The following is a 27086-nucleotide window of genomic DNA, read 5'->3' as shown; positions in this document are numbered from 1 at the left end:
CCATTATTCTGTATGGAGGGCTATGTGGGGCCCATTATTCTGTATGGAGGGATATGTGGGGCCATTATTCTGTATGGAGGGCTATGTGGGGTCCAGTATTCTGTATGGAGGGCTATGTGGGGCCCCATTATTCTGTTTGGAGGGCTATGTGGGGTCCATTATTCTGTATGGAGGGCTATGTGGGGCCCATTATTCTGTATGGAGGGCTATGTGGGGCCCATTATTCTGTATGGAGGGCTATGTGGGGCCAATTATTCTGTATGGAGGACTATGTGGGGCCCATTATTCTGTATGGAGGGCTATGTGGGACCCATTATTCTCTATGGAGGGCTATGTGGGGTCCATTATTCTGTATGGAGGGCTATGTGGGGCCAATTATTCTGTATGGAGGACTATGTGGGGCCCATTATTCTGTATGGAGGACTATGTGAGGCCCATTATTCTGTATGGAGGGCTATGTGGGGCCCATTATTCTGTATGGAGGGCTATGTGAGGCCATTATTCTGTATGGAGGGCTATGTGAGGCCCATTATTCTGTATGGAGGGCTATGTGGGGCCCATTATTCTGTATGGAGGGCTATGTGGGGTCTATTATTCTGTATGGAGGGCTATGTGGGGTCCATTATTCTGTATGGAGGGCTATGTGGGGTCCATTATTCTGTATGGAGGGCTATGTGGGGTCTATTATTCTGTATGGAGGGCTATGTGGGGTCCATTATTCTGTATGGAGGGCTATGTGGGGTCTTTTATTCTGTATGGAGGGCTATGTGGGGTCCATTATTCTGTATGGAGGACTATGTGGGGCCCATTATTCTGTATGGAGGGCTATGTGGGGTCCATTATTCTGTATGGAGGGCTATGTGGGGCCATTATTCTGTATGGAGGGCTATGTGAGGCCCATTATTCTGTATGGAGGGCTATGTGGGGCCCATTATTCTGTATCTAGGGCTATGTGGGGCCCATTATTCTGTATGGAGGGCTATGTGGGGTCTATTATTCTGTATGGAGGGCTATGTGGGGTCCATTATTCTGTATGGAGGGCTATGTGGGGTCCATTATTCTGTATGGAGGGCTATGTGGGGTCTATTATTCTGTATGGAGGGCTATGTGGGGTCCATTATTCTGTATGGAGGGCTATGTGGGGCCATTATTCTGTATGGAGGGCTATGTGGGGTCCATTATTCTGTATGGAGGGCTATGTGGGGCCCATTATTCTGTATGGAGGGCTATGTGGGGCCCATTATTCTGTATGGAGGGCTATGTGGGGCCCATTATTCTGTATGGAGCACTATGTGGGGCCCATTATTCTGTATGGAGGGCTATGTGGGGCCCATTATTCTGTATGGAGGGCTATGTGGGGTCCATTATTCTGTACGGAGGGCTATGTGGGGCCCATTATTCTGTATGGAGGGCTATGTGGGGCCCATTATTCTGTATGGAGAGCTATGTGGGCCCATTATTCTGTATGGAGGGCTATGTGGGGTCCATTATTCTGTATGGAGGGCTATGTGGGGTCCATTATTCTGTATGGAGGGCTATGTGGGGCCATTATTCTGTATGGAGGGCTATGTGAGGCCCATTATTCTGTATGGAGGGCTATGTGGGGCCCATTATTCTGTATGGAGGGCTATGTGGGGCCCATTATTCTGTATGGAGGGCTATGTGGGGCCATTATTCTGTATGGAGGGCTATGTGGGGTCCATTATTCTGTATGGAGGGCTATGTGGGGCCCATTATTCAGTATGGAGGGCTATGTGGGGTCTATTATTCTGTATGGAGGGCTATGTGGGGTCCATTATTCTGTATGGAGGGCTATGTGGGGCCATTATTCTGTATGGAGGGCTATGTGGGGACCATTATTCTGTATGGAGGGCTATGTGGGGTCCATTATTCTGTATGGAGGGCTATGTGGGGTCCATTATTCTGTATGGAGGGCTATGTGGGGCCCATTATTCTGTATGGAGGGCTATGTGGGGCCCATTATTCTGTATGGAGCACTATGTTGGGCCCATTATTCCGTATGGAGGGCTATGTGGGGCCCATTATTCTGTATGGAGAGCTATGTGTGGCCCATTATTCTGTATGGAGGGCTATGTGGGGCCCATTATTCTGTATGGAGAGCTATGTGGGGCCCATTATTCTGTATGGAGAGCTATGTGGGGCCCATTATTCTGTATGGAGGGCTATATGGGGTCCATTATTCTGTACGGAGGGCTATGTGGAGCCCATTATTCTGTATGGAGGGCTATGTGGGGCCCATTATTCTGTATGGAGAGCTATGTGGGGCCCATTATTCTGTATGGAGGGCTATGTGGGGTCCATTATTCTGTATGGAGGGCTATGTGGGGTCCATTATTCTGTATGGAGGGCTATGTGGGGCCATTATTCTGTATGGAGTGCTATGTGGGGTCCATTATTCTGTATGGAGGGCTATGTGGGGTCTATTATTCTGTATGGAGGGCTATGTGGGGTCCATTATTCTGTATGGAGGGCTATGTGGGGCCATTATTCTGTATGGAGGGCTATGTGGGGACCATTATTCTGTATGGAGGGCTATGTAGGGTCCATTATTCTGTATGGAGGGCTATTTGGGGCCCATTATTCTGTATGGAGAGCTATGTGGGGCCCATTATTCTGTATGGAGAGCTATGTGTGGCCCATTATTCTGTATGGAGGGCTATGTGGGGCCCATTATTCTGTATGGAGAGCTATGTGGGGCCCATTATTCTGTATGGAGAGCTATGTGGGGCCCATTATTCTGTATGGAGGGCTATATGGGGTCCATTATTCTGTACGGAGGGCTATGTGGAGCCCATTATTCTGTATGGAGGGCTATGTGGGGCCCATTATTCTGTATGGAGAGCTATGTGGGGCCCATTATTCTGTATGGAGGGCTATGTGGGGTCCATTATTCTGTATGGAGGGCTATGTGGGTTCCATTATTCTGTATGGAGGGCTATGTGGGGCCATTATTCTGTATGGAGTGCTATGTGAGGCCCATTATTCTGTATGGAGGGCTATGTGGGGCCCATTATTCTGTATGGAGGGCTATGTGGGGCCTATTATTCTGTATGGAGGGCTATGTGGGGCCATTATTCTGTATGGAGGGCTATGTGGGGTCCATTATTCTGTATGGAGGGCTATGTGGGGCCCCATTATTCTGTATGGAGGGCTATGTGGGGTCCATTATTCTGTATGGAGGGCTATGTGGGGCCCATTATTCTGTATGGAGGGCTATGTGGGGCCCATTATTCTGTATGGAGGGCTATGTGGGGCCAATTATTCTGTATGGAGGACTATGTGGGGTCCATTATTCTGTATGGAGGGCTATGTGGGGCCCATTATTCTGTATGGAGGGCTATGTGGGGCCCCATTATTCTGTATGGAGGGCTATGTGGGGCCCATTATTCTGTATGGAGGGCTATGTGGGGCCCATTATTCTGTATGGAGGGCTATGTGGGGCCCATTATTCTGTATGGAGGGCTATGTGGGGTCCATTATTCTGTATGGAGGACTATGTGGGGCCCATTATTCTGTATGGAGGACTATGTGGGGCCCATTATTCTGTATGGAGGACTATGTGGGACCCATTATTCTCTATGGAGGGCTATGTGGGGTCCATTATTCTGTATGGAGGGCTATGTGGGGCCAATTATTCTGTATGGAGGACTATGTGGGGTCCATTATTCTGTATGGAGGACTATGTGAGGCCCATTATTCTGTATGGAGGGCTATGTGGGGCCCATTATTCTGTATGGAGGGCTATGTGAGGCCATTATTCTGTATGGAGGGCTATGTGAGGCCCATTATTCTGTATGGAGGACTATGTGGGGCCCATTATTCTGTATGGAGGGCTATGTAGGGGCCATTATTCTCTATGGAGGGCTATGTAGGGGCCATTATTCTCTATGGAGGGCACCGTGATTTCTATGTATGCCTCTAAATACCGAATGATTCGGTCTTGTAATCTGATTCTTAAGATTTATTACTTAAAATGTACTTAGTTCATAGGACAACCTTTTTAAGTATGTTTCCCTATTAAAAGGTCCATTATTATATTTAATGATAAAGAAACATTTCCTCAATTGTAGACATTTTTTTTAATACATATGAAGGTTGGAGCACAACTTTGTCCGAGCTTTTAATTTTGGCCATCGGTGTATTTTGAGATTGACATCCCCGATCTATAGGGTCATGTGTTTCATAAAGTCTTCACAAACTTATAATGCTATATAGAAAAGAAACCAGTTCAGGTTATACTAGCCTGTAAATCATTATATGTAGATGGGGCAGAGTGCAGAGGTTTTGTACTGGCAATAACAACTAGCTGTCGGGGAAGTGGAGCATAATCCAACCCCGGAGCCGGTCTATAAGAAGTAGGAGGAAAGGTACATTCATTGCCAGTCATTGTCTTTAAATAGAGGCGACATTTTACATCACTTTACAGTTGGGTGAAGATCTAAATGCTAATAAACAATGAGACAAAAGGTGAGATGTCCCCACCCATGATTGCTTATAATACAAATAAATTGGGAGGAATGACACAATGTAGGTTGCACCTTCTTTTTAGCACAAGTCAAATTAGTCAAATGCAATTTGATTTCCTTAAAAATATAACAATGTGTCTAGAAAAGATGAGGCTTTGGAGTTTTTAATAATGACCTAAAGTGCTATGGCCGTAGGGGCGGGTGTGTAACAGAAGTGAGTGAGTGGACCCACTGCACCACAGAGCCCGAGCATACCCTGGAGGAGGGTGACTAAGCGGCTAACTGGTCTTCTCTAGAGGCTCTGGTGGTGAGGTTAGGCTTCCAGCAAGATAGGAAGGGTGCTGCACCACTGTATGTCACTCAGCGATAACGCATGTGTGCTCGTCGAGGGCTGGGAATTACCGTATCCTGAGCGGGGGTGCTCGTCCAGAAGAAAAGTCCAAGTACCGATGGATGAGTGAAGGAAATGAGGGACCGCACTCCGTACTGCTGTGCAGGAATCTTTAGTTTATTAGACGGTGCAGGGTAAAAAGCAGGAGACGAGCTGTGAGCTGGCTCCCAGGTAGAGGACGACAGCTGTTTCGCCTAACTAATTAGGCTTCCACAGGTCCCATGGGACCTCTACCTGGGAGCCAGCTCACAGGTCGTCTCCTGCTTTTTACCCTGCACCGTCTAATAAACTAAAGATTCCTGCACAGCGGTACGGAGTGCGGTCCCTCATTTCCTTCACTCATTCGAGGTTAGGCTTGTGCTGCAGGAAGCTGCCAGATACCACTCCAAGGCAGTCCCCGAGTCCACAGCAGCTGACCTGAACGTTGGCAGAGTCGCGACAATGGGCTAGAGACAGGACTGGCAATAGCCGAAATGGAGTCGGAGCCATAGACTGGAATCAGAACTGGCAGAAAACGAGACAGAGTTGGGGTTATGGGCTGGAGTCTGAACTGACAACAGGCAAGATGGGATTAGAGCCACAGGCTGAAGTCTGGACAGGCAGCAGACAGGATGAGGTCGGAGCTACAGGCTGAAGTTAGGAATGGCAACAAGCAAGTCAAGGTCAGAGCTGCAGGCTGGACTTAGGAATGGCAACAAGCAAGACAAGGTCAGAGCTGCAGGCTGGACTTAGGAATGGCAACAAGCAAGACAAGGTCGGAGCTACAGGCCGGAGTCAGGACTGGCAACAAGCAAGACAAGGTCGGAGCTACAGGCCGGAGTCAGGACTGGCAACAAGCAAGAAAAGGTCAGAGCTACAGGCCGGAGTCAGGAATGGCAACAAGCAAGACAAGGTCAGAGCTACAGGCTGGAGTTAGGAATGGCAACAAGCAAGACAAGGTCAGAGCTACAGGCTGGAGTTAGGAATGGCAACAAGCAAGACAAGGTCGGAGTTACAGGCTGGACTTAGGAATGGCAACAAGCAAGACAAGGTCGGAGCTACAGGCTGGACTTAGGAATGGCAACAAGCAAGACAAGGTCGGAGCTACAGGCCGGAGTCAGGACTGGCAACAAGCAAGACAAGGTCGGAGCTACAGGCTGGAGTCAGGACTGGCAACAAGCAAGACCGGGTCAGTGCAACATACATTAATGCTAGTGGGCACTTACTTTGACACATTAGCAACCTAATTGCTCAGTCACCTCCCTGCTAGGGGAGGTGCCTTATATACAAGGTAACTGCCAGCCATAGGCTGGGGAAACTTTACGGTGTGCGTGCACTGTCCATTTAAGAGAAGGGGAGTGTGCGTGTGCTCTAAGAAACTTGCTAGGAGGCCTGCGGTCCCAATTCGGACTGCCGATTACACTGTTCTCCTAGAGATAAACCACCTGCCAAAGTGTCAATCTGCAGCTTTCTCATTGATAACAGTGTATGGGTCTCTTTAGAGCTAGTTTTAGTGTTTTCCTTCATGCAAGTTGTAACACAAGTACAAATATCTAATTATGTTGCCATAAGGGATAAGGTTCAGTATAAATTGTATATTTTTTTTATCGAAATCTCTACTCACCCTGGGATTGAGTCAAGTAGGTGGTCCTACCTAGTGATTGACAGCATCAACCACTTATTAGGACCACCCACTGGACTCCTAGGCCCACAATGAGCAGGAATTTAAATACAAGTTATCACAACTTTTCTAACAACACTATAAATTAATCCGTTCATCCATTCCTGCTCTAGAACACGCTGTCCATAGATTGTACATCATTTCCAAGTTAACGTTTCCTTTCAATTATGTTTCTAGTCCTTTTTTTTTTTTTTTTTTTTTTTTTTTCAAAAACTTATTAATTTTCCAATTTTTTATAAACATAACAAGATATTCAAGGTTACGCAAGGAAAAACATTTGTCTGACAATATGTGACATAATAGGGTGCAATGCCCCAACTTGATATTTTAAACTGATTATCTGATTGATATGGTCTCTATTAAACCAAGGCAAAAGTACTAAGAAATAACAGACGCGATACAAGTCAATTAGAGTCATTAAGCCCCTAAGCCAACCCCAAATGCTTCCAAATTTTCTGGCACGTCTTGTGGCTACCTTAGCGTCTCGTCTCCCTTTCCTCCGGAACCCACACCTCCGTGATTTTCAATTTACCCAGTTTGTCCTGGATATCATTCAGAAGGTACCATTCCGATTGTATAAAAGGTGTCATCAGATTATTTATTTCTCCCTGAGTAAATTGACTTTCAATGAAATTTCTCCATTTCCCAAAGAACTTGGGTGTCAACCTGTCTTTGTCCGTTTCCGCTTCCACTTTCTCCAGCCTCAATAAATTATGTAATTCCCCGATGACCTCTTTTATGGATGGTCCCTCCCTTTGTATCCAATGCTTTAATATGGACCGTTTGGCTATCATGGCTATGTCATGTACTATTGTATATTTCTTCTTTCCCGGCATGTCCGATCCCCCTCTTACTCCTCCCTCAAAGGAATGGAAAATCCACACCATTAGCTCTAGATTTCCAGAAATTCCCCATGTTGCCTGGACAAATAATCTAACTTGATTCCAGAACCTGTGAATTTCCTTACACTCCCATAGTCCATGTAGCATATCTGTTTTTTCTCTCTGACATTTAGGACACTGCATATCTCTTCCCGGAATGTTGAAGCCCACAATAGCCCTGTGTAAAATTCTAAATTGGGTGTCTCTCCATCTCTCATTGGTAACATGTTTCCGCATCTGTACCCATCCCTTCAATATATCCCCTACAACTTCCTGCCCTTTCAATTGTTTCCCCCACGCTGTTAGAGTACGGCTATCCTCCCCAGATATAAGCATTCCCCGAAATGTTCGGTAAATTTTGGAAACATTTACACTTGCTACATCACTTTCCATAAGCTCATCAATCAAACTCTTATTCAATTCCTTTCCAAGCTCCCCCAAATCTACAAATACTCCATGCTTCAGTTGTTCATACTGGATGATATGTGAGCTATTAAGTTCATACTTGTCAAGCACTTCCCGTCCTGTCAGCCACCTTCTCTCCTCCACATTCATGACATCCTTCATTCTCTCGACGCCCTTCTCTTTCCATCTAGTAAATAGCTTATTTTCCCGTCCCATGGGAAAGTTCGGAGATGCCCAGGGATTTAAGTACTTAGATACTTTCCATGACAGTCCCAATTTCTTTCTTACCAGTTTCCATGTTAGCATAGTGTCTCGGAATAAGATTGAGTTCCTTATATGCCCATCCGCCCTGGACAATGGGGAGTGTAAAATGGACGCCAAATCCCACGGTGATGCATACTTGGCTTCCATGCCATAGTCTGAGTGCCTGCTTGTTCCTCTCAACCAATCAAACACATGTCTCATTATACACACCAGGTTATAACCCCGAACATCCGGGAAACTAAGACCTCCTTCCTCCGTTGACTTCATCAATGTTCGTAACTTTATTCTAGGTTTCCTTCCCCGCCATATAAAATCCGCATACGCTGAGTTGAGCCTATTTACGTCCCTCAGTTTTAGCAATATCGGGATCGTCTGGAATGGGTACAACAGTCTAGGAAAGCTCATCATTTTTATCAGGTGGCACCTTGCCAGTAGTGGTAGAGGCAGACCCTTCCAACCCTTTAGTTGTGCTATAATTTTCCTAATTAGTGGGCCATAATTCATCTCGTAAATTGATTCCACCGTTCTTCCTTTATGAATTCCCAGATATTTAAGTGATGTCTGTGCTATAGGAATGCCACATATACAACCATCCCTTACATTCCCCCCTTTTAGGAACAGGATCTCACACTTTTTTTTATTCAATTTGAATCCTGAGACTAATCCAAATTTTTCAATTAGGGCTAGAGTCTGTGGCAAATCCACGCTAGGGTCCCCCATATATAGTATATAGTATGACATCATCGGCAAAAAGTGCTGTCTTTATTTCAGTTCCCCTTACCTTAATCCCTTTAAAACTATTCGGGCCCTGCAATATTCTTGACAATGGTTCAATGGCCAAGTCGAATAGGAGGGGAGATAGCGGGCAGCCTTGTCTTGTTCCCTTCATCAAAGGGAACACGTCTGATAAAAAACCTGGAGTGTGTACCCTAGCTCCCGAGTTAGCGTAAAGATTCCTAATGTAAAGCCTCATTTTGCCTACAATCCCTGTGGCCTCTAGTACTTTGTCCAGCCAGCTCCAATTTACATTGTCAAACGCTTTTTCTGCGTCGAGTGTAACTAGAGCGGGTCTTGCCCCCCTCTCTATCTGATCCAATCTCACCGCATCCACCACTAGTATTGTCTTCCGGATATTAGTGACAGCATTTCTCCCTTTAATAAACCCTACCTGATGCTCTGTAATGATCCTTGGAAGAATCATGGCCAATCTATTAGCCATAATCTTAGATATTATTTTTAAATCCTGGTTTATAAGTGATATGGGTCTATAACTAGAGGGATCATCCAGGTCTTTTGTTCCCTTAGGGAGTAATTTGATATATGCTACGTTTGAATTTTTAGGAATTTCCTCTCCTTCCAAAAATGCATTAAATACCGCAGTTAAATCTGGCGAGATCAGATCCCTCATAGCCTTATAAAACTCGCTGTTAAAACCGTCGGGGCCTGGTGCCTTGTTGGTGTTAAGCTCCCCGATTGTTCTAGTCACCTCCTCAACTGTGATATCTGCATTTAGGTCACTCAGATCTTCCTCTGTTACGCTAGGCAAGTGCGCTTGTCTTAACCACTCTGCCTCGTCAGTCATGTCATTGTTTCCTGGCCCATATAGTTTTCTATAAAAATGTCCGAGCAATTTATTAATTTCCTTAGGATCTGTGGTCACCTCCCCCCCCTTTCTTTTTAGTTTGGAAATCACTGTCATTTTCCTGCTACCCCTTGCCAAATTTGCCAGCATCCTCCCCGCCTTGTTGCCAAATCTATGTAGCTCTGCTTCCCTGTGCGACCAAAATAATTGTTCCTTTTTTTTTGCCCATTCGTCGAACCCCCTTTTTGCCTCCAACCATCTGTCTTTCGTCGTGGGAGATCTATTAGCCAAATACTTTGTGTATGCTACCCGCACTGCTTCACTCTGGGCATTATAATTCTCATTGGTTTTCCTTTTGATCATGGCCGCATATCCAATCAGGCGACCCCTCAAGACCGCTTTTGCCGTTTCCCAGTATAGCACTGGGTTCCCTTTGTGTTCCTTGTTTTCCTCTGTGAATTCTCCCCACCACTCTCGTAATACCCTGTGGAAATTATCTTGTCTGAGAAGAAATGATGGAAATCTCCATATGATATCTGTACCTCTCTTGAACTGCTCTCTGATACCCAATCTCAACGGACTATGATCAGATATCACCATGTTTTCTATCACACATTCTTGTGCCCGATTAACTAGGCCTTGAGAAATCCAAAATTGATCAATACGCGACCAGCTATCATGAGGATGCGAGAAGTGTGTATATTCTCTATCATGCGGGTGAGCTGATCTCCAGATGTCCTTCAAACCCACGTCTTCTAATGTCACATCCCTATGGTCCGGCCTTCTGTCCACATCCCCTGTCCTCTCCTTCCCCCTCCTCCTGTCTTCAGCTGAGTCTGGAACTGTGTTAAAATCACCTCCTACTATGATGTTGGTCTCCCCATCTGCTAGTATGCTGGCCTTTATGCCATCATGAAATATGCTCTGTTGGGAGTTTGGACCGTAAACATTATAGATACTTAATTTACCCGCTGGACTAATGATGGTTAAATGCTGCCACCGTCCCTGGTCGTCTGCCTCGTGTGTCACTACTTCATGGCTGAGCTGTTTATGTATTAGAATCATTGTCCCCGCTTTCCTACCTTGTGCCTCTGCCCCATATACAGTACCCACCCAGTATTTCTTCATGCGGAAAAAGTCCTCCTTCCTCAAATGCGTTTCCTGTAATAATGCAATATCTGTTTTTAGTCTTTTCAGATGTCTTAGTATCATTGCTCGTTTGTTAGGAGATCTCAAGCCTTTCACATTTCATGTAGTTATTTGTACCATATTTGCCTTTGTATTTTGCTCTTACTACTTCCTCCCCTGTGGGCCCTGAACTCACAAGAGACGAGACAATTATTACCAGGTATAGAATTTGCCCCCCAGGCTTGATATATCTTTTCCCCACCTTGTATGTATAACAAATATAACAATAAACAAGTAACTGTAGAACACGTTTTCCCTTCTGGGAAATTTTTGGCTCTTTTCGCCATGCTGATGACTTCCCCTTTTCCTAGCCAAACTGTTGAGCTCCCTAGTCACCCCCCTTAGAGTATACGTTCTAGCCCCGGATTCACATGAGTCACATGAACGAGCCTTAAATAATGTCAAAAATAGTACAGTATGACAAAAACTCTATAAGGACTTCAAGTCCAACTTAGCTCTATTTTCTGGTGGTCATCCCCGCACTCAGAGCAGACAGATCCACTTCATTTACGCCTGGAAGTCGTTCCTGGACAAAGGCGAGTGAAAGTAAGAATGAAAGTGAATCTGGAAGTGGAACTGAAAGTAAGCGTGAGACTGAATATGCGAGAGAAAAAGAGTGAGACAGAGCGCGTGAGGTACTGAAAGTGAGCGTGAGACTGAAAATGAAACTGAGTATGAGAGTGAGTGTGAAACTGAAAGTAAGCGTGAAACTGAAAATGAGACTGAATATGTGAGGGAGGGAGAAAAAAAAAAAAAAAAGTGTGAGACTGAGAGTGAGTGTGAGAGTGTGAGACTGAACGTTAGGAGTAAGACTAAAAGTGAAACTGATAGCAAGCATGAAAGCAAAACTGAACATGAGAGAGTGAAATCAAGAGAGTGAGAGAGTGCGAGAACAGGACCAGCAATATCTAGTTCAGTTCAGTTATCATGAACCATTTCCAACAGTTAGTCTCTGTGTTCCGAGCGAGGATTATTTTGTTGTTTTGGGCTCAATCTCCTTTCCTCTCTACTCTCCACCCGCGATTGCTCCTCAAAGCTTCTCGAGTCTTTCCCTGGGCCTCTTGGAGATCCTCCTCTGCTGGTCCCTTCTCCATTGTTTCCTCTTTTTTGTCCATCAGCCCGATTCTTATCTTGTTCTGCCATGAGAGTACGCTCTGCTTCTTTAAAGTCTTTGTAATATGCAAACGAGCCATTAAGATTTCTGACTTTCAGTGTGGCAGGGTATAGCAGTTGGCACTTGACTTTTTTGTTATACAGGAATGAACATACTTTGCTGAATTCTTTTCTCTTTCTGGAGACTTCTGCTGAATAATCGCCGAAAATTAGCAGTCTGTTGCCTTGGTAATGCAATGGTCGCTGTCTGTCTCTAAAGGCCCTCAGTATTTCCTCTTTATGTTTATAATCAAGATATTTGACTATCACTTGTCTAGCCTTCAGCGGGGCTTTCTTGTTTGGGTTTGGATCCTCTCCCCTATTCGCTTCTTGTTGTCTCAGTGGTCCCACTCTGTGCGCTCTTTCCACTCTGAATTTAGCCTTAATGCCCAGGGCCTGAGGTAACTCCTGTTCACATATGTTATCCAGCTGTCCCAAAGATACCGATTCTGGCAGCCCCACAATGCGCAGATTATTTCGCCTCGATCGGTTCTCTAAGTCTTCCGCTTTATCTCTCAAATAATCGTTAGATTTCACTAGAGCTGCTATTTGCTCTTGCATAGCCATTATTTTCTCCTCTGAGTCAGATATTCTCTGCTCTGTTTCTGCCAGTCTAGATGCATGTCCACTAATCTGCTTTTGCATAGCTGCTAGGGATGTTTGTATGGCTGTTTCAATGGCCACTTTAATCTCTTTTGACAGCTGTGATGTCACTTCGGCAGCCAATTTTTTATAATCAACATTGAGCTCTTGTGCATGCTTGTCTTGGCCTGCAGGTGGTGCTGGTTTCTTAGTTCTCTTATTCTGAGCTGGGGATTTTCCACCCTCCCCCATTTGTTTACAGTATTTAGATAATGGTGTGGCCGGCAGTTTCTTGTTTGCTTTAAAAGGAATGTTACTGTTTCTGACGTGCAGCTTCTGCTGGCATTTATCATGATTAGACACCTTATATTGCATGTCTAAGTGATCAGTCCGGTCTCCTGCGTCTCTGGCCACTCTTTGCTTGCTGCACTCCTCCTCCTCCTCTCTTTCTTGTTCCTCCATGTCCCCTTCCTCTATCCATTGTGTTTCTCCCTCTGCAATCCCCTGCAGCGATTTCTCTCCTGCTCCATCCTCCCCCGACCCCCCGCTCTCATCTCCTTCACTTCTCCCTCTCCTGGCTTCCATTACCACATCTTGCACTGGGGACTCTGGCTCCTCCTCCATCAGGCTTGTAGGTGCCATGTCAGTCTCCTCTTCTCCCCGCCGGCAGTCAGGATCTCCACTCCTGCAGGGCCCCTCACCACCACCAGCACTCCTCAGTAAGTACCGCTCCATAGCTGTGTGCTTCCTGCTACCAGACGTGCTGCTCTCTGCTCGCTCACTTGCCCGGGTATGCTGTTTATCGTCGGTTTCTCAGAGGGGTGTCGGGAGCTTCTCCTCTATGCTGCCTCCTCAGCCAGGACCGGAACAGGAAGTCTTTTTTTTTTTTTTTAAATTAGGGCTTTTTAACTGATCTTATTATGTTATGTGTCATTTGAGATTAATTGAATCTAAATTTAGGTGTTTGTTGTGTCCCATGAATGGGAACAACCTGTTGTATATAATTCTTGCATTGCATATTTTTCCTCCTATCAGGAAATTCCTTTATTGTTACTAGGTAGATTAGACTGTATGAAGTTTGTCCCTATGTACCTCCCTTAGTTGGCTTCTGTATAGAATGCTCCTCCCTTCTCCTTCAGTTTAGTCTAGAGAAACCATTGCTGAAGAGACATGTCTGCAACCCTGTACAGATTATTCCTTTTCACCTGCATTTACTTTGTACTTATTACAAGATTCTAGAAGAAAACTACAGCATTTCTCCTTGTCTTCCTACAAGTCATCGTTGTGCTGAGTTAACACTATCTGTGGAAGCCGTAGAGTGAGTAAAATCATACAGTTATCTAAGGGACTGATAATTAGAGCCGTTGGATTCACTGCTACAAGGAAGAAACAGAATAGTGAAAAGGATTAGCTGTGACCGGGATTAGTATACATATATCAGTAAATAACCTGTTTCCAGGAGTGCTATACTGCATACAATCCAGAGAAAGGATTACCCCAAGGGGCTGATAACAAGCCACAGCATAAAACTTTATAGCAGCTTCTTACAAAGTGCCCTGTAAAGTATTTACCTGTTATCAGAACTGTGTGCAGCTATAAACCAAGAATCCCCCATAAGCTAATTGTAAATTGCAGCCAGAGACTCAGTAAATACATCCTGCAAAACAGACTGCAGAGAGATTGCAACATTGTATGATCTCCATGACAACCAGTGCAGAGCAGCATTCACCCTTCCTGATGGAGTCAAAGAGAGCTCTCTCACTACCAGCTCTAATGCAACAAGAGGAAGACAGGGACTCACACTTACATTGCAGTGAAAGATCTAAGCGGTTGACCAAACCAACATGGAAGGTTAAAGAGAACCTAGAAACAGCCAGAAGTGAACTGTTTACCCACACAACATTATTGTGGCAAAGAGTGCAAAAACAAGTGACTGTTTTATCTGCGCCCGGTGCTCATGAGCTACCATCAGAGGGAGCCCTTGAACAACTGTACTCAGCATACCAGTCCTACAAAGAGATTTGTAAAAAATATTCCTCTACCCTGCTGAGAGCAAATACGTCTGAGTCTGAAAAAGAACTACAGGACTTCCAACAGCTTAATGCTGAACGAGACCGCACCGTGCGCGACATTGTGAGCAAGACTGAAGCAAAAATTGCGCAAATGTCAGGAGCGGCATCTTACAAATCCAGGTCCATTAAGAGCTCAAGGCACTCACTCAAATCAGGCTCATCAAGGTACTCAACCCTCAGCGAGCAGCTCATAAAGGCGCGCGCTGAAGCAGAAACAACAAAAGTACACGCCATCTTCGCCCAGAGAGAAGCAGAGATGAGAACAGAATCTGCACGCAAAGAAGCAGAGATTAAAGCAGAATCTGCACGCAAGGAAGCGGAGATGAAAGCAGAATCTGCACGCAAGGAAGCAGAGACTAAAGCAGAATCTGCACGCAAGGAAGCAGAGATGAAAGCAGAATCTGCACGCAAGGAAGCAGAAATTGAAGCCCTTCAGAAGGAATGTGAACATGTGGCGGCCATGGCAAGGCTAAAAGTCTTCGAGCAAGCTCTGGGTGGGAGCCAGGAAGGCAGCGCCAGTTTGCGTGATCTCGACACAGAAGACTCACTTAAGCGTACAAGAGATTACGTGCTGAGCCAAGCCGACGAACTGCCAACTACCATCAACATTCCCGTCAGTGCTAACACTTCTCCAGAGCCTCAAGACACTGATCCACCTACAGCTTCCAGCCTTCCAGGTCAGTCCAATGCACCTCAGACTTTCAAGCCTGAACCAGCTTCATATTCCAATGCACAGCCACACCCTGCGCATCAGCAACCTCCGTATGCCCATGTCTACATGCAACCTAACATGCCGGCAAGGCGCTACACTCCCAACAACCGTGTAGTTCCAGACCCGCATACAACAGAGACTGTACACACCAAACCGGCGGTCACTGGTCTAAACGCCTACGCCACTCCGTACTTTCCCATGATCCCGAACCACGAAGCTACGAACAACGCAACCAGCATCACGCAGTCAGCAAATGTGCCCCAACTATCGGAAAGATCAGACATGTCCGACTTTGCGAGGTACATGATCCGCCGAGAACTCACCAACACCGGTCTCACAAAGTATGACGACCAGCCTGAAAACTACAGAGGGTGGAAGTGTGCCTTCAAAACCGCAACGCGTGACCTTGGTATTACGGCTGCTGAAGAGCTGGACTTGCTAATCAGGTGGCTAGGGCCACGGTCTACTGAGAGAATCAAGAGACTCAGATCCGTCTACATCAGTGACTCAACAACTGGTCTCGCAACCGCATGGGACAGGCTAGAGAAAGGCTTCGGCAGTCCTGAAGCAATTGAAGATGCATTGCTGAAACAACTATACGACCTTCCCAAAATATCTAGCAAGGATGCTTCAAAATACCAGGAACTCAGCGACCTGCTGTCCGAGCTCCAGCTGGCCAAAACAGACACACACCTACCTGGCCTCAGCTACCTGGACACCGCTCGTGGGGTGAAACCCATAGTCGCCAAGTTACCTTACAACGTGCAGGAAAGGTGGACTACGGTAGGAACAAACTATAAAAAAGAGCACCAAGTCTCCTTCCCTCCATTCTCCTACTTCTGCGAGTTCATCAACGGCATCGCGGAACGTAAGGCAGACCCCAGCTTCACCTGTGGAGAACCAACCGGCTCCACTTCACCAGCTCCCGGATATGAGAGCCCTCATCAAAATGACAGAAAACGTAGGGGCCCAGTATCAGTCAAGAAGACCGACGTTCTACCGCCTACACCATCAGCACCAGACAATGGCACTGAAGGCGGGAAGGCGGAAAATCCGAACCGCCAATGTCCTATTCACAAACTGCCACACCCCCTGAAGAAGTGCATTGGCTTCAGGAAGAAACCCCTTCAAGAACGAAAGGAACTCTTGAAAAGGTTTGGGGTATGTTTCAGGTGTTGTGCCTCTACAGAACACCTTGCCAAGGACTGTAATGTTACCATTAAGTGTATGGAGTGTGACAGCACAGATCACGTACAAGCGCTGCACCCATCTCAGCCTGATCCTGCACCTACACCTTCTCCTACCACAAGTCATGGCGGGGAGAGTACAGGCCAAGCTGCGAACCACCTCACAGTATCCTCCTCGTGCACCGCAGTCTGCGGAGAAGATCTCTGGGACAAGTCTTGTGCAAAAATATGCCTAGTAAGGGTATATCCCAAAGGTCACCCAGAAAGGGCCGTGAAGGTGTACAGCATCCTGGATGACCAGAGCAACAGGTCACTCGCCAGGTCTGAACTCTTCGACTTGTTCGGCTTAAAAGGAAATACCTACCCTTACACACTAGGCACTTGCAGCGGCATCTCAGAAGCATGCGGAAGAAGAGCCAGTGGTCTCGTGGTAACATCTCTGGAAAATACCGTAGAGATACCTCTACCGACACTCGTCGAGTGCAACCAGATACCGGCTAACCGGGAAGAGATTCCAACGCCAGAGGCAGCTCTTCACCACCCTCACCTGAGAACTATCGCCAGCAAGATCCCACCTCTTGATCATAGTGCAAAAATCCTGATTCTGATTGGAAGGGACATCCTCCGGCTACACAAAGTACGCCAACACATCAACGGGCCACACGATGCGCCATTCGCTCAGCGCTACGACCTAGGCTGGGTCATCATAGGAAACGTCTGCGTAGGCAAAGTGAAGAGTCCCGACGCGATCTCCTCCTACAAGACGCACATCCTCCCAAACGGTCGCGGCACTCACTTTCAATCATGTCCGCATCACTACGGGGTGAAAGAGAGGCTGAGCGACACCAGGTGGCGACAGCAGCCTCCCGACTGCGCGAACGCATATCATCTCTGGGATGCCGACTTCGGGTCAACAGCGTTCGAGTCTACAAATGAAGACAACAAATTGGCTTCGATGAGAGAAGACAAAGAATTCATAAAGATTATGGATAAAGAGTTCTCTCAAAACGACTCTAACAGTTGGGTAGCCCCATTACCCTTTCGGTCTCCAAGGTCAAGGTTGCCAAACAACTCCCAGCAAGCAACCGCAAGGTCCTCCTCTCTAAAACGCACTTTGGAAAGACAACCAGAGATGGAGAAATGCTTTGTCGAGATTACGCAAAATATCCTCGACAGAGATCATGCTGAACAGCGGCACCACATTCCCACCGAACAAAATCCAGCTGACCGAGGAACGAGACTCACTGCTGCGTCCAAACTCGGCGACAACATGTGGCTGACACCTCCAAGTATCTTATACGAGGAGACCTGCGATAACTACGCCGGCAACATGTACGAGCTGGTGGAACCAGAATCCGACAAGGAAATTAGACCGGTCGTCTCCGCTCGCTACACTTCAGTGACATCAGAACAGAAGTTGAGACCTCATCGCTTCGAGCGCTTCTCAAGTTGGTCATCTGAGGTACGAGCCGTAGCTTGTCTTATTCACACTGCTCACTGTTTCACCAACTACAAGTCTTCAACGTGCCGCGGCTGGCACATGTGTGTGATTCGTCCAGTCACCGAACTCATGCTACTTTTACCAAAGGAGGACGTTACATGAACTAACTTTGTCGTTGGGCACTGCCACGGCGGGGAGCGTACCTTTCCTTACCCCTGCTGTACTGAGACACAACTGTCCGTGTCCAATTGAACCTTGAACTTTTCCTTTGGATTAAAACTTTACCGTTGGATTATTGGGTTGGAGGAAGAGTTGGCATGTTTGCGGCTTCCCCAATCTGAAGATGGGTTTGTTGAACTTGAATTCATGTTTAACATTTTTCTACTTTTTCATTTTTTACGCAAGGACAATGCGTCATCAACAAAGCATGGACTTGAATTCAGTGCATTACGTTGCATTTTTTGTGTTGTCTCTTATCTCGTTACAGGTTTCGTGACATCGAGGGACAGGATCGACTCCTTACGTCGTAGATGGACTTGTGAAATCATATGATTTCAGACGGGGAGTATTGTGTCCCATGAATGGGAACAACCTGTTGTATATAATTCTTGCATTGCATATTTTTCCTCCTATCAGGAAATTCCTTTATTGTTACTAGGTAGATTAGACTGTATGAAGTTTGTCCCTATGTACCTCCCTTAGTTGGCTTCTGTATAGAATGCTCCTCCCTTCTCCTTCAGTTTAGTCTAGAGAAACCATTGCTGAAGAGACATGTCTGCAACCCTGTACAGATTATTCCTTTTCACCTGCATTTACTTTGTACTTAATACAAGATTCTAGAAGAAAACTACAGCGTTTCTCCTTGTCTTCCTACAAGTCATCGTTGTGCTGAGTTAACACTATCTGTGGAAGCCGTAGAGTGAGTAAAATCATACAATTATCTAAGGGACTGATAATTACAGCGGTTGGATTCATTGCTACAAGGAAGAAACAGAATAGTGTTGGTCATGAATATTTCGATCTGTTGATTTAAGTTCAGCTACTATAGGCGCTGAGAACGGCCACAAATCTGCTTATTTCTCCTGTTTCTTTTTTCCTGTTGTAGCCAAGCAGCTATTTCCACTTTGCTGAATCATATTACAATAGCAGCCTCTACTGTTATTTATGGGGTGGATCTGTCGCGGGCGGAGGAGGGGACGCTGCGCTCACCCACTGCTCTGGTCCGGCTACTGCTGCTGCTGCTGCTCGGTGGTGGCTCGAGCGGTGGGCCGGATCCTGGGGACTCGAGCGGCGCTCCTCATCCGTGAGTGAAAGGGGGGTGGTTTGGTTTAGGGATATTGTCACCACCGCTGCTCTGGACGGGGATCCCGGGAGCGGTGACAGGGAGCAGCTTGGATGTTGTTTTCTCCCCTCTGTGGGTAGGGGGGTTGGTTGTCCCGGGGCCCGGTGAGGGGTAGAGATGGCAGGCGGGTTACGGGGCCTGGTGAGGTGCAGGGTCGCGGGGGCAGCGCGGTGCCGCACGGCACGGTGGTACTCACTCAGCCAATGATGAAAGCAAAGTCTCCGGTAAACCAAACGGCTGGATGGACGGGTCCCACAGACGTCTGCGGTAGTTCTCCCGGTAGGTTGATGGTGACTGCCTTCCCCTGCACCTGTGTTATGTTCACGGTTCCAATGGCTTCCCACCGGTAACCCGCTCCTCAGCTTGGATGGAGGCTGAGGGAGCCCCTTTTGCCCGCAGGCTCTAGCCCTGTGAACTGTAGCCTTGGCGGTGACTGTGTTTCCCTTCACGGTTTGAGCGGTTGCCTTCAATCGGGTCTTGACTGCTGGGAAACCCCGGAGGTTCCCTTCGCTAACGGATTTGACCGGTTTTACGGCGACTCCTAGCCTGGTCGGGGTCCGTAGGCCCTGCCGAATGGTGCTGGTTCTCTTCGCTCTCCGATCCGGTACCGGCGGGCCACCGCCCGTCCCCGGTCCTTACGGTTCACTTCAATCAGCCTCTCCTGCAAACGGTCACCACCGTCTGCCAACCTTGCTGTATGTGCCGAGGCCACGCACCCGGACACGGTCAGTCTCCTCCACTACCACTTCACTCTCCTCCTCAAACTCAAAACTCCTCTCTTCTCTCTTCTCAAAACTGATCTGACTTCCTTTTCCCGCCTCCAGGACCGTGAACTCCTCGGTGGGTGGGGCCAACCGCCTGGCTCCACCCCCTGGTGTGGACATCAGCCCCTGGAGGGAGGCAACAAGGATTTTTGTTTGACTTCGGTGTGCCTAGCCGGGGTGTGGGGTGTGTTGGTGTAGTACATGTGACGTCCTGGCTTGTCCAGGGCGCCACAGATCCCTCAGCAAATTTCCAATATAAGTCTAAAGCTTCCCTGGGGTGAATATGAGAGAGGAAATGGATCGGCATTAATTCCTTTGGTTCACGCTGACCATCTTTCCTCACTTGGTGTCACGGGTGACGGAGAGTCATGTGGTTTCTGGCAATAAAAGGTCACAGCATATGGCTGAGCAAAGTGCTCCCTGACTTTCTATTGTTCCTGCTGTCAGTATTCATTGGTATAGGTAGCTTTCCTGCTGGATTCATCTCTCCCTGTTTTGCACCCAGCTGAGCCTTCCTTCCACCCAGCTGCTGATCATCAGTATTCTCTTGGTGCTTAAATACACCCTTCTTCACTGGACTGTTGCGGATATTATTCAGTTCATTCAAGCTCTGTTTGCAAGCAGGTGGCTTGTACTCCTCTGTGATATCGTTGCTGAAAACTTTACTGAACGTCTACCTGAGTCATCTGTAGATAAGTAGTTCTTGCTTTTTCCCCCTGTGTGTCCTCCTTGTGTCTTCTATAGTGTTTAGTGGGGTTGACGAAGAGCTCATCCCATCTGTTCCCCATTTAGGGCCCAGCACTAGGAATACTTAGGGTCAGGTATCCGGCTTGGCGCATTGGTGTAAAACCTATCTAGGGTGGTGAGGGACCCCAGGGACCAGCAGTAGGTTTGATCTGGGGTCACCATCTTCCCCTTCCCTAGACACAGGGTTTATTTTCCCTTTCGCCGTTCGCTTGGTACTTCCCCGTGCCTTGTGTAACACTTGGTCATCGATCAGTTTCAGGACCAGATCAGATGCTGCATTTACAGACTATAGCTTTTGGAAATTTACATTGTGGAATTGTCCAAATTTTTAAAAAGTGTTCAAAATCTCTTTTATAACAAATTAAAGCAGCGCTCTACGCTTGCCAAATGGTGGCAGAAGCTTTAGGAAAGCGCCGTGTTTCTTGGCTTTTTCTTGGATTCATTCATAACAACCTATGGCTGAGTATGGCCAACAAGAGTAAATATGTCATGGCTCTTTTGTGAAATGCCACTTAATTGTTGCAATTGGCATTGGTCACCACGGTCAAACTTTCAGCAATTGAACAATGTCTATGCCTGGACATCCCCCAGAGTCCTTTTCCATTAGATTTACTGGGAGCTATTGAAAACGTAAAGTACTTTTCCTAAATTCAGCAGATGCATATGACTAGATCTCGGGGTGTATTGCATATGATGTATAAACATATTGCATAGGTTTGCATATACTCACTGTATATAACCTGCATATTCAGAGTGTTAGGGGCACTTTGCACACTACGACATCACAAGCCGATGCTGCAATGCCGTGCGTGATAGTCCCTGCCCCCGTCGCAGCTGCGATATCATGGAGATAGCTGCCGTAGCGAACATTATCGCTACGGCAGCTTCACATGCACTCACCTGCCCTGCAACGTCGCTCTGGCCGGCGACCCGCCTCCTTATTAAGGGGGCGAGTCGTGCGGCATCATAGCGACGTCACACGGCAGGTGGCCAATAGAAGCGGAGGGGCGGAGATGAGCGGGATGTAAACAGCCCACCCACCTCCTTCCTTCCGCATAGCCGGCGTGAGCCGCAGGACGCAGGTAGGAGATGTTCCTCGCTCCTGCGGCTTCACACACAGCGATATATGCTGCCGCAGGAACGAGGAACAACATCGTAACATCGGTCCTTCCCAATTCATGGAAATACCGGACCCTACACCAATGATACAATAACGACGCTTTTGCGCTCGTTAATCGTATCATAAAGGATTTACACACTCCGATATCGACTGCGACGCCGGATGTGCGTCACTTTCGATTTCACCCCACCGACATCGCAGCTGCGATGTCGTAGTGTGCAAAGTGTCCCTTAAGGCCGGTTTTACACATCCGGCTTTTCGCCGGTTTACCGGATCCGGCACTCTCCCGTACAGACAATACAGTACAGTGACAGCGTTGTAACTTCCGGGTCACATGCGCCGGTCACATGACAGCATGTGACCGGCGCTTGTTGCGCTGTCACTGTACTGTAGTCACTGTATGGGAGAGCGCCGGATCCAGCAAACCGGCGAAAAGCTGGATGTGTGAAACCGGCCTAACACTGTGATCAGATCCTTCTTGTGGGGAACTGTCAGCAGAAGAAATTTATCACTTCAGGTTTTTATTTTTCAGAAATCGTCAGCTATATCCTGATCATTCTATGTGCTAACCAGACATAACCTTACCAATGAGCACAAAACCACTAACCAAGGCTTTGCATTTTTTATGAAGAGCGCTCATAGACTGAACAGCTACAATGGCTTTGTTTTTCAGACAAGCTGACAGTATCGGTAACACTGCCGTATCCACTTTCTGCAACGTATACCTTCCCGATACACATCAGCAACATCTGGTCACAAGATCTTCCAATAAAAGGCGCCGGAGCAGTCATCTGTACATTGTCCTTGCCAGGCTGGGAGTAGACAACATGGCTTACATAGCTAAATCCTTCTACGACTTGCATGCTACAAACCTTGATGGGGAGAAGGTAGACTTTAATATTTTTAGGGGAAGGGTAGTTTTAATAGAAAATGTTGCTTCCCTTTGAGATACCACCATCAAGGATTACACCCAGCTAAATGAGCTGCAATGCAAGTATCCACGTCGGTTTGTGGTGCTGGGATTTCCTTGTAATCAGTTTGGCTACCAAGTAAGTGACTCTATAGATATAAAATGTATTTTGTGCCGTCACATCACTCACCAGGCGCTGTGCATACGGATACCGCAATCATACGCTGTTCCCACTCGGTGGGACTGAAACCATGGAAACCTGCGTAGGACCACAAATTGAGTAGCTTAAAAAAAGCATCACTTTGGGGAAATGGAAAGATTAGTGACCGACGTGAATGACACGTGAATGCTGTTATTATTACTGATGAGCTCATTAATGACGCAAGGTCCTTGCACCAGATCCCTAAAAAAAAGCGCTGGGGAGATACGAGTAAGAAGTGGGATACGATATCATACTGAAAAATTTGTACTTTTTGAAAGGAATGGAAAACAATTAGGAAAATAGTTGTGGCTGTCAGTTATCGGGAACATTTTTGCTTCCGTAGGTTGAAAGTCACATATGAGTTTGCTACAATTTTTTCTAGTCTAGATAATTATCCGAATGATGAAGTTGGAAACAGAAGTCATTAAGCTTAAGGAGGTTTTACACGCAACGACATATCTAACGATATGTCGTCGGGGTCACGGAATTCGTGACGCACATCCGGCATCGTTAGCGACGTCATTGCGTGTAACAGCTCTGAATGAGTGTTAACGATAAAAAATACTCACCTTATCGTTGACACGTCGTTCATTTTCAAAATGTTGTTGGTCGTTGTGGACATAGGTTGTTCATCATTCCTGAGGCAGCACACGTCGCTACGTGTGACACCCCGGGAACGACGAACAACACCTTACCTGCGTCCTCCGTCAACAAGGTGGGCGTATCGATAATGCGGCTGGGCTTCGCCCCTCCACTTCTATTGGTTGGCCGCTGTGTGACGTCACTGTGAGGGCGTACGAACCTCCCCCTTAACAAAGAGGTTGTTCCCCGCCCACAGCGATGTCGTTAGGGAAGGTAAGTATGTGTGACAGGTGTTAGCGATATTGTGCGCCACGGGCAGCAATTGCCTGTGACGCACAAACGACAGGGGCGGGTACGGTCGCTAGCGACATCGTAGCGTGTAAAGCCCCCTTTAGGCTCTATTCACATTTGTGTTTACGATCTTCTTTGTTGGACTCCATCATAGAAACAGAATTACATAGTTGAAGAAGGCATCCAGGACTGTGATATTGATAAACAGTCCTCGAAATTATTATTTAATGGCCTTCAGCTTGATCTTGAGCCATGGTGACTTGATGGATAATCGCTCTGTAGGAACATCAATCATGTGCAGCCTAGATAGGTCCACCAGAGTCTTCTCCGTTGTTTTCTTGATTGTATCAAGCCATCAGGTTGCTGGTCTTCCTCTTCACCTTGTTCCTTCTATTCTTCTGACCATGATGTCCTTCTCCAGTGATTGCGCTCTTCATAGTTGTGTCCAAAGTAGGTAAGTTGTAGCTTGGTGATCCTTGCTTCGAGTGACATGTCTGGTTTGATTCTAAAATTGATTTGTTTGCCATCCATGGTATTGATAACATCCTTCTCCAGCACCATATTTTGAAGGTGTTGATTCTTCTCTTGTCTTGTTTCTTTATCGTCCAGGTTTTGCATCTATGTTACCACTGAAAAAAATACTGACTTTGTACGAGCTGTGACTTTGTCACCACTGAAATGTTCCTCGATTTGGAGACCTTGTCCTCAGGTCATCAATATTAGGTTGGTCAGTGGAGATCCAACACTCAGCAACCCCACCGATCTGGTGTTGTCACCTCTGGTGATAGCTGGATCTAAACAATGGAAAGAGCCAACCAAGCGCGATCCCTACGCTGTGTAGTGGCTGTTCCCAGTAACTACAGAATAGCTCCTATTGAAGTGAATAAGAGCTGAGCTGGAGTACCCAAGAACATACACTACACATTGTACACAAGGGTCTGGTTCTGGCTTCATCCACTGTGTACATCCAAAGCTCATAACGAAATGATCGTTGGGGGTTCTGGGTGTCAGACCATCACTGATCTGACATTGATGAGTGAATATTAACAATTCAGGTTTGGATTATTCGTAACCAATCCTAAAGTACTATTCCGGTATTCGTCACGAATAACGAACCTAATGAAAGTCAATGGAGGTCAGGAGCATTTTTCTTAAAGATTTTTCAGAAAGTTGCTCGGGTTTCCCATTGGCTTCATTAGGTACATAATTTGTGACGAATACCGGAATAGTAGTTTGGGATTCGTTACAAATAATCCGAACATGATTAGTTACTATTTGCCCATTACTACCTATTATCAATATCACTATCCCTACATGTAAACCCCTCTAGCGCCAGATTCCTGACATACTGCACAGCAGCAGTGCCAAAACTATCCTATTGTGTGCCATCTGGTTTCTTTCATGGTGTTCATGAATGTACCGAAAATATAAAATAGACCAGGTTCCGGCCGGCCAGCATCCCCATAACATTATGTGCCACACTTTCACATTTGTAGACAATGCTACTACGGATAACATCGGTTTCTGACCACCATTGTTGGCTTACAATCTATCATCCCTATTTCAGACATTCACTAGCAAATTAGCTTATCAGTTAAATTTTAGAAATGTCCCAAATGACAAGTAATGTCATATATCATAGGTTGATTGCTCTCAGTGGAAGAAACAATATAATCATTTTGTAGTTATGATACATTTTAACGGCTGATAAAAATAAATGGATTTACAAAGCAAGGTTTCGAGACTACTTAGGTCTCTTCATCAGGCATTGAATCTTATTTGTTCTTTTTTAATCTATAATTTTCTATTATGTATTTTTAGGAAAACTGTAAAAATGAAGAGATTCTTAATTCCCTAAAATATGTCAGGCCCGGGAATGGCTTTGAGCCCGGATTCACCTTGTTCCAAAAATGTGAGGTCAATGGAAAAGGCACTCATCCGGTCTTCGCTTACCTGAAGGACAAACTTCCCTCACCTGATGATGAACCAGCCGGCCTGATCGCTGACCCCAGATATATAGTATGGAGTCCTGTACACCGATCCGACCTCTCCTGGAACTTTGAAAAGTTTCTCATTGGCCCAGAAGGAGAACCGTTCAAGCGCTATAGTAAAAGCTTTCCTACTGTAAACATAGAACCTGATATCCAGAGACTTCTAAAGCTTGCCAAATAATGTCACCCATAACGTGTATCGGCGGCATAAAGAATTATTTCACTATTTGCCATGTGTTTCAGAATTTGAAGTAGGAGTGAACTACCAAATACATCACATATGGTAATACTTATTAAAGTTTAAGCGGAACGTAAGCACACTTAAGGCCATTCACATTAGGCGAGTTCCGGTCAAAGGATGCTTTTGCCGATTGATTAGCTTTCAGATATCTCTCCCATACACAGTAGTGCTCGATCAGTCGAGCATTCCTGTGTTCTCTATGAGAAAGCTGCAATGTTTCTAGTAGGCAGCTTATCTTAGAGAGAACAATGCAATTGGCAGTATGAATTCGGACTTGCACAAGCAATATCAGTGAGCCGGTGCCCCCATACACATTCGACTGTGGCCAAATCCGAATTTGGCTGACATTTAGTCTAATGTGGAGCAGGGCTATATTTTCTGCATGTCTGTAATAGGCGATAGTGCCTGTTGAAGTGGCTAAAATGCTGCTAATCAAGGAAGAAGTGAGGGAAGTCTACCCATATGGATAGACTGTAAACTTAAAGGAAACCTGTCTTGTTCAAAAATGCTATTTACTTGAAGATATGGGCTTAATCTGCAGATAACAATGCCATCTAGCCGCCCCACTGAAAGTGCAGCTACTGGGAGAAAATGAATTTATATCCTCCCTGGAGCTGTCGACTTTCAGTCATAGGAGTAGCTCACTATTCTGCGATGAGCGGCTGTAATCTCTCTGCGGCACACTGACTGGCACTCACTCTGCAGCACATCTGTATTGTACTGTACCTCAACTATATGTTTTTTACTTCTAAAATGCGACTAGTGCTCAGATGTTAGACTTGTACTAGATGACTGTATTCTTTTAAACACTGTGGAAGAGTACAAGAGTGTTGTATCAGGGCTGTGTCTGAATACTATTGTATTCTACCCTTAATAAAAGTATAAAATTTTA

General features: G+C 46.3%; 1 protein-coding gene across 3 annotated transcripts; it reads left to right on the top strand.

The window, feature by feature from the left end:
• The first annotated feature begins 4339 nt into the window (after positions 1–4339).
• GPX2 (glutathione peroxidase 2) lies at positions 4340–27086 on the top strand. Of its 3 annotated transcripts, none has more exons than XM_075331110.1 (3): positions 4340–4388; positions 22651–23026; positions 25784–27086. In XM_075331110.1, exons 2-3 carry the CDS (start codon positions 22805–22807, stop codon positions 26132–26134), a joined length of 573 nt encoding a protein of 190 aa, XP_075187225.1. In that variant the 5' UTR covers positions 4340–4388; positions 22651–22804; the 3' UTR covers positions 26135–27086. The 3 variants fall into 3 exon arrangements, with proteins under 3 accessions (XP_075187225.1, XP_075187227.1, XP_075187226.1); XM_075331112.1 differs by lacking the exon at positions 4340–4388 and adding an exon at positions 4443–4488; XM_075331111.1 differs by lacking the exon at positions 4340–4388 and adding an exon at positions 19202–19625.

The sequence above is a fragment of the Anomaloglossus baeobatrachus genome, chromosome 12, assembly GCF_048569485.1.
Source record: "Anomaloglossus baeobatrachus isolate aAnoBae1 chromosome 12, aAnoBae1.hap1, whole genome shotgun sequence".
In the NCBI taxonomy this organism is placed as follows: domain Eukaryota; kingdom Metazoa; phylum Chordata; class Amphibia; order Anura; family Aromobatidae; genus Anomaloglossus; species Anomaloglossus baeobatrachus.
This window is presented reverse-complemented; position numbering and strand designations above follow the sequence as displayed.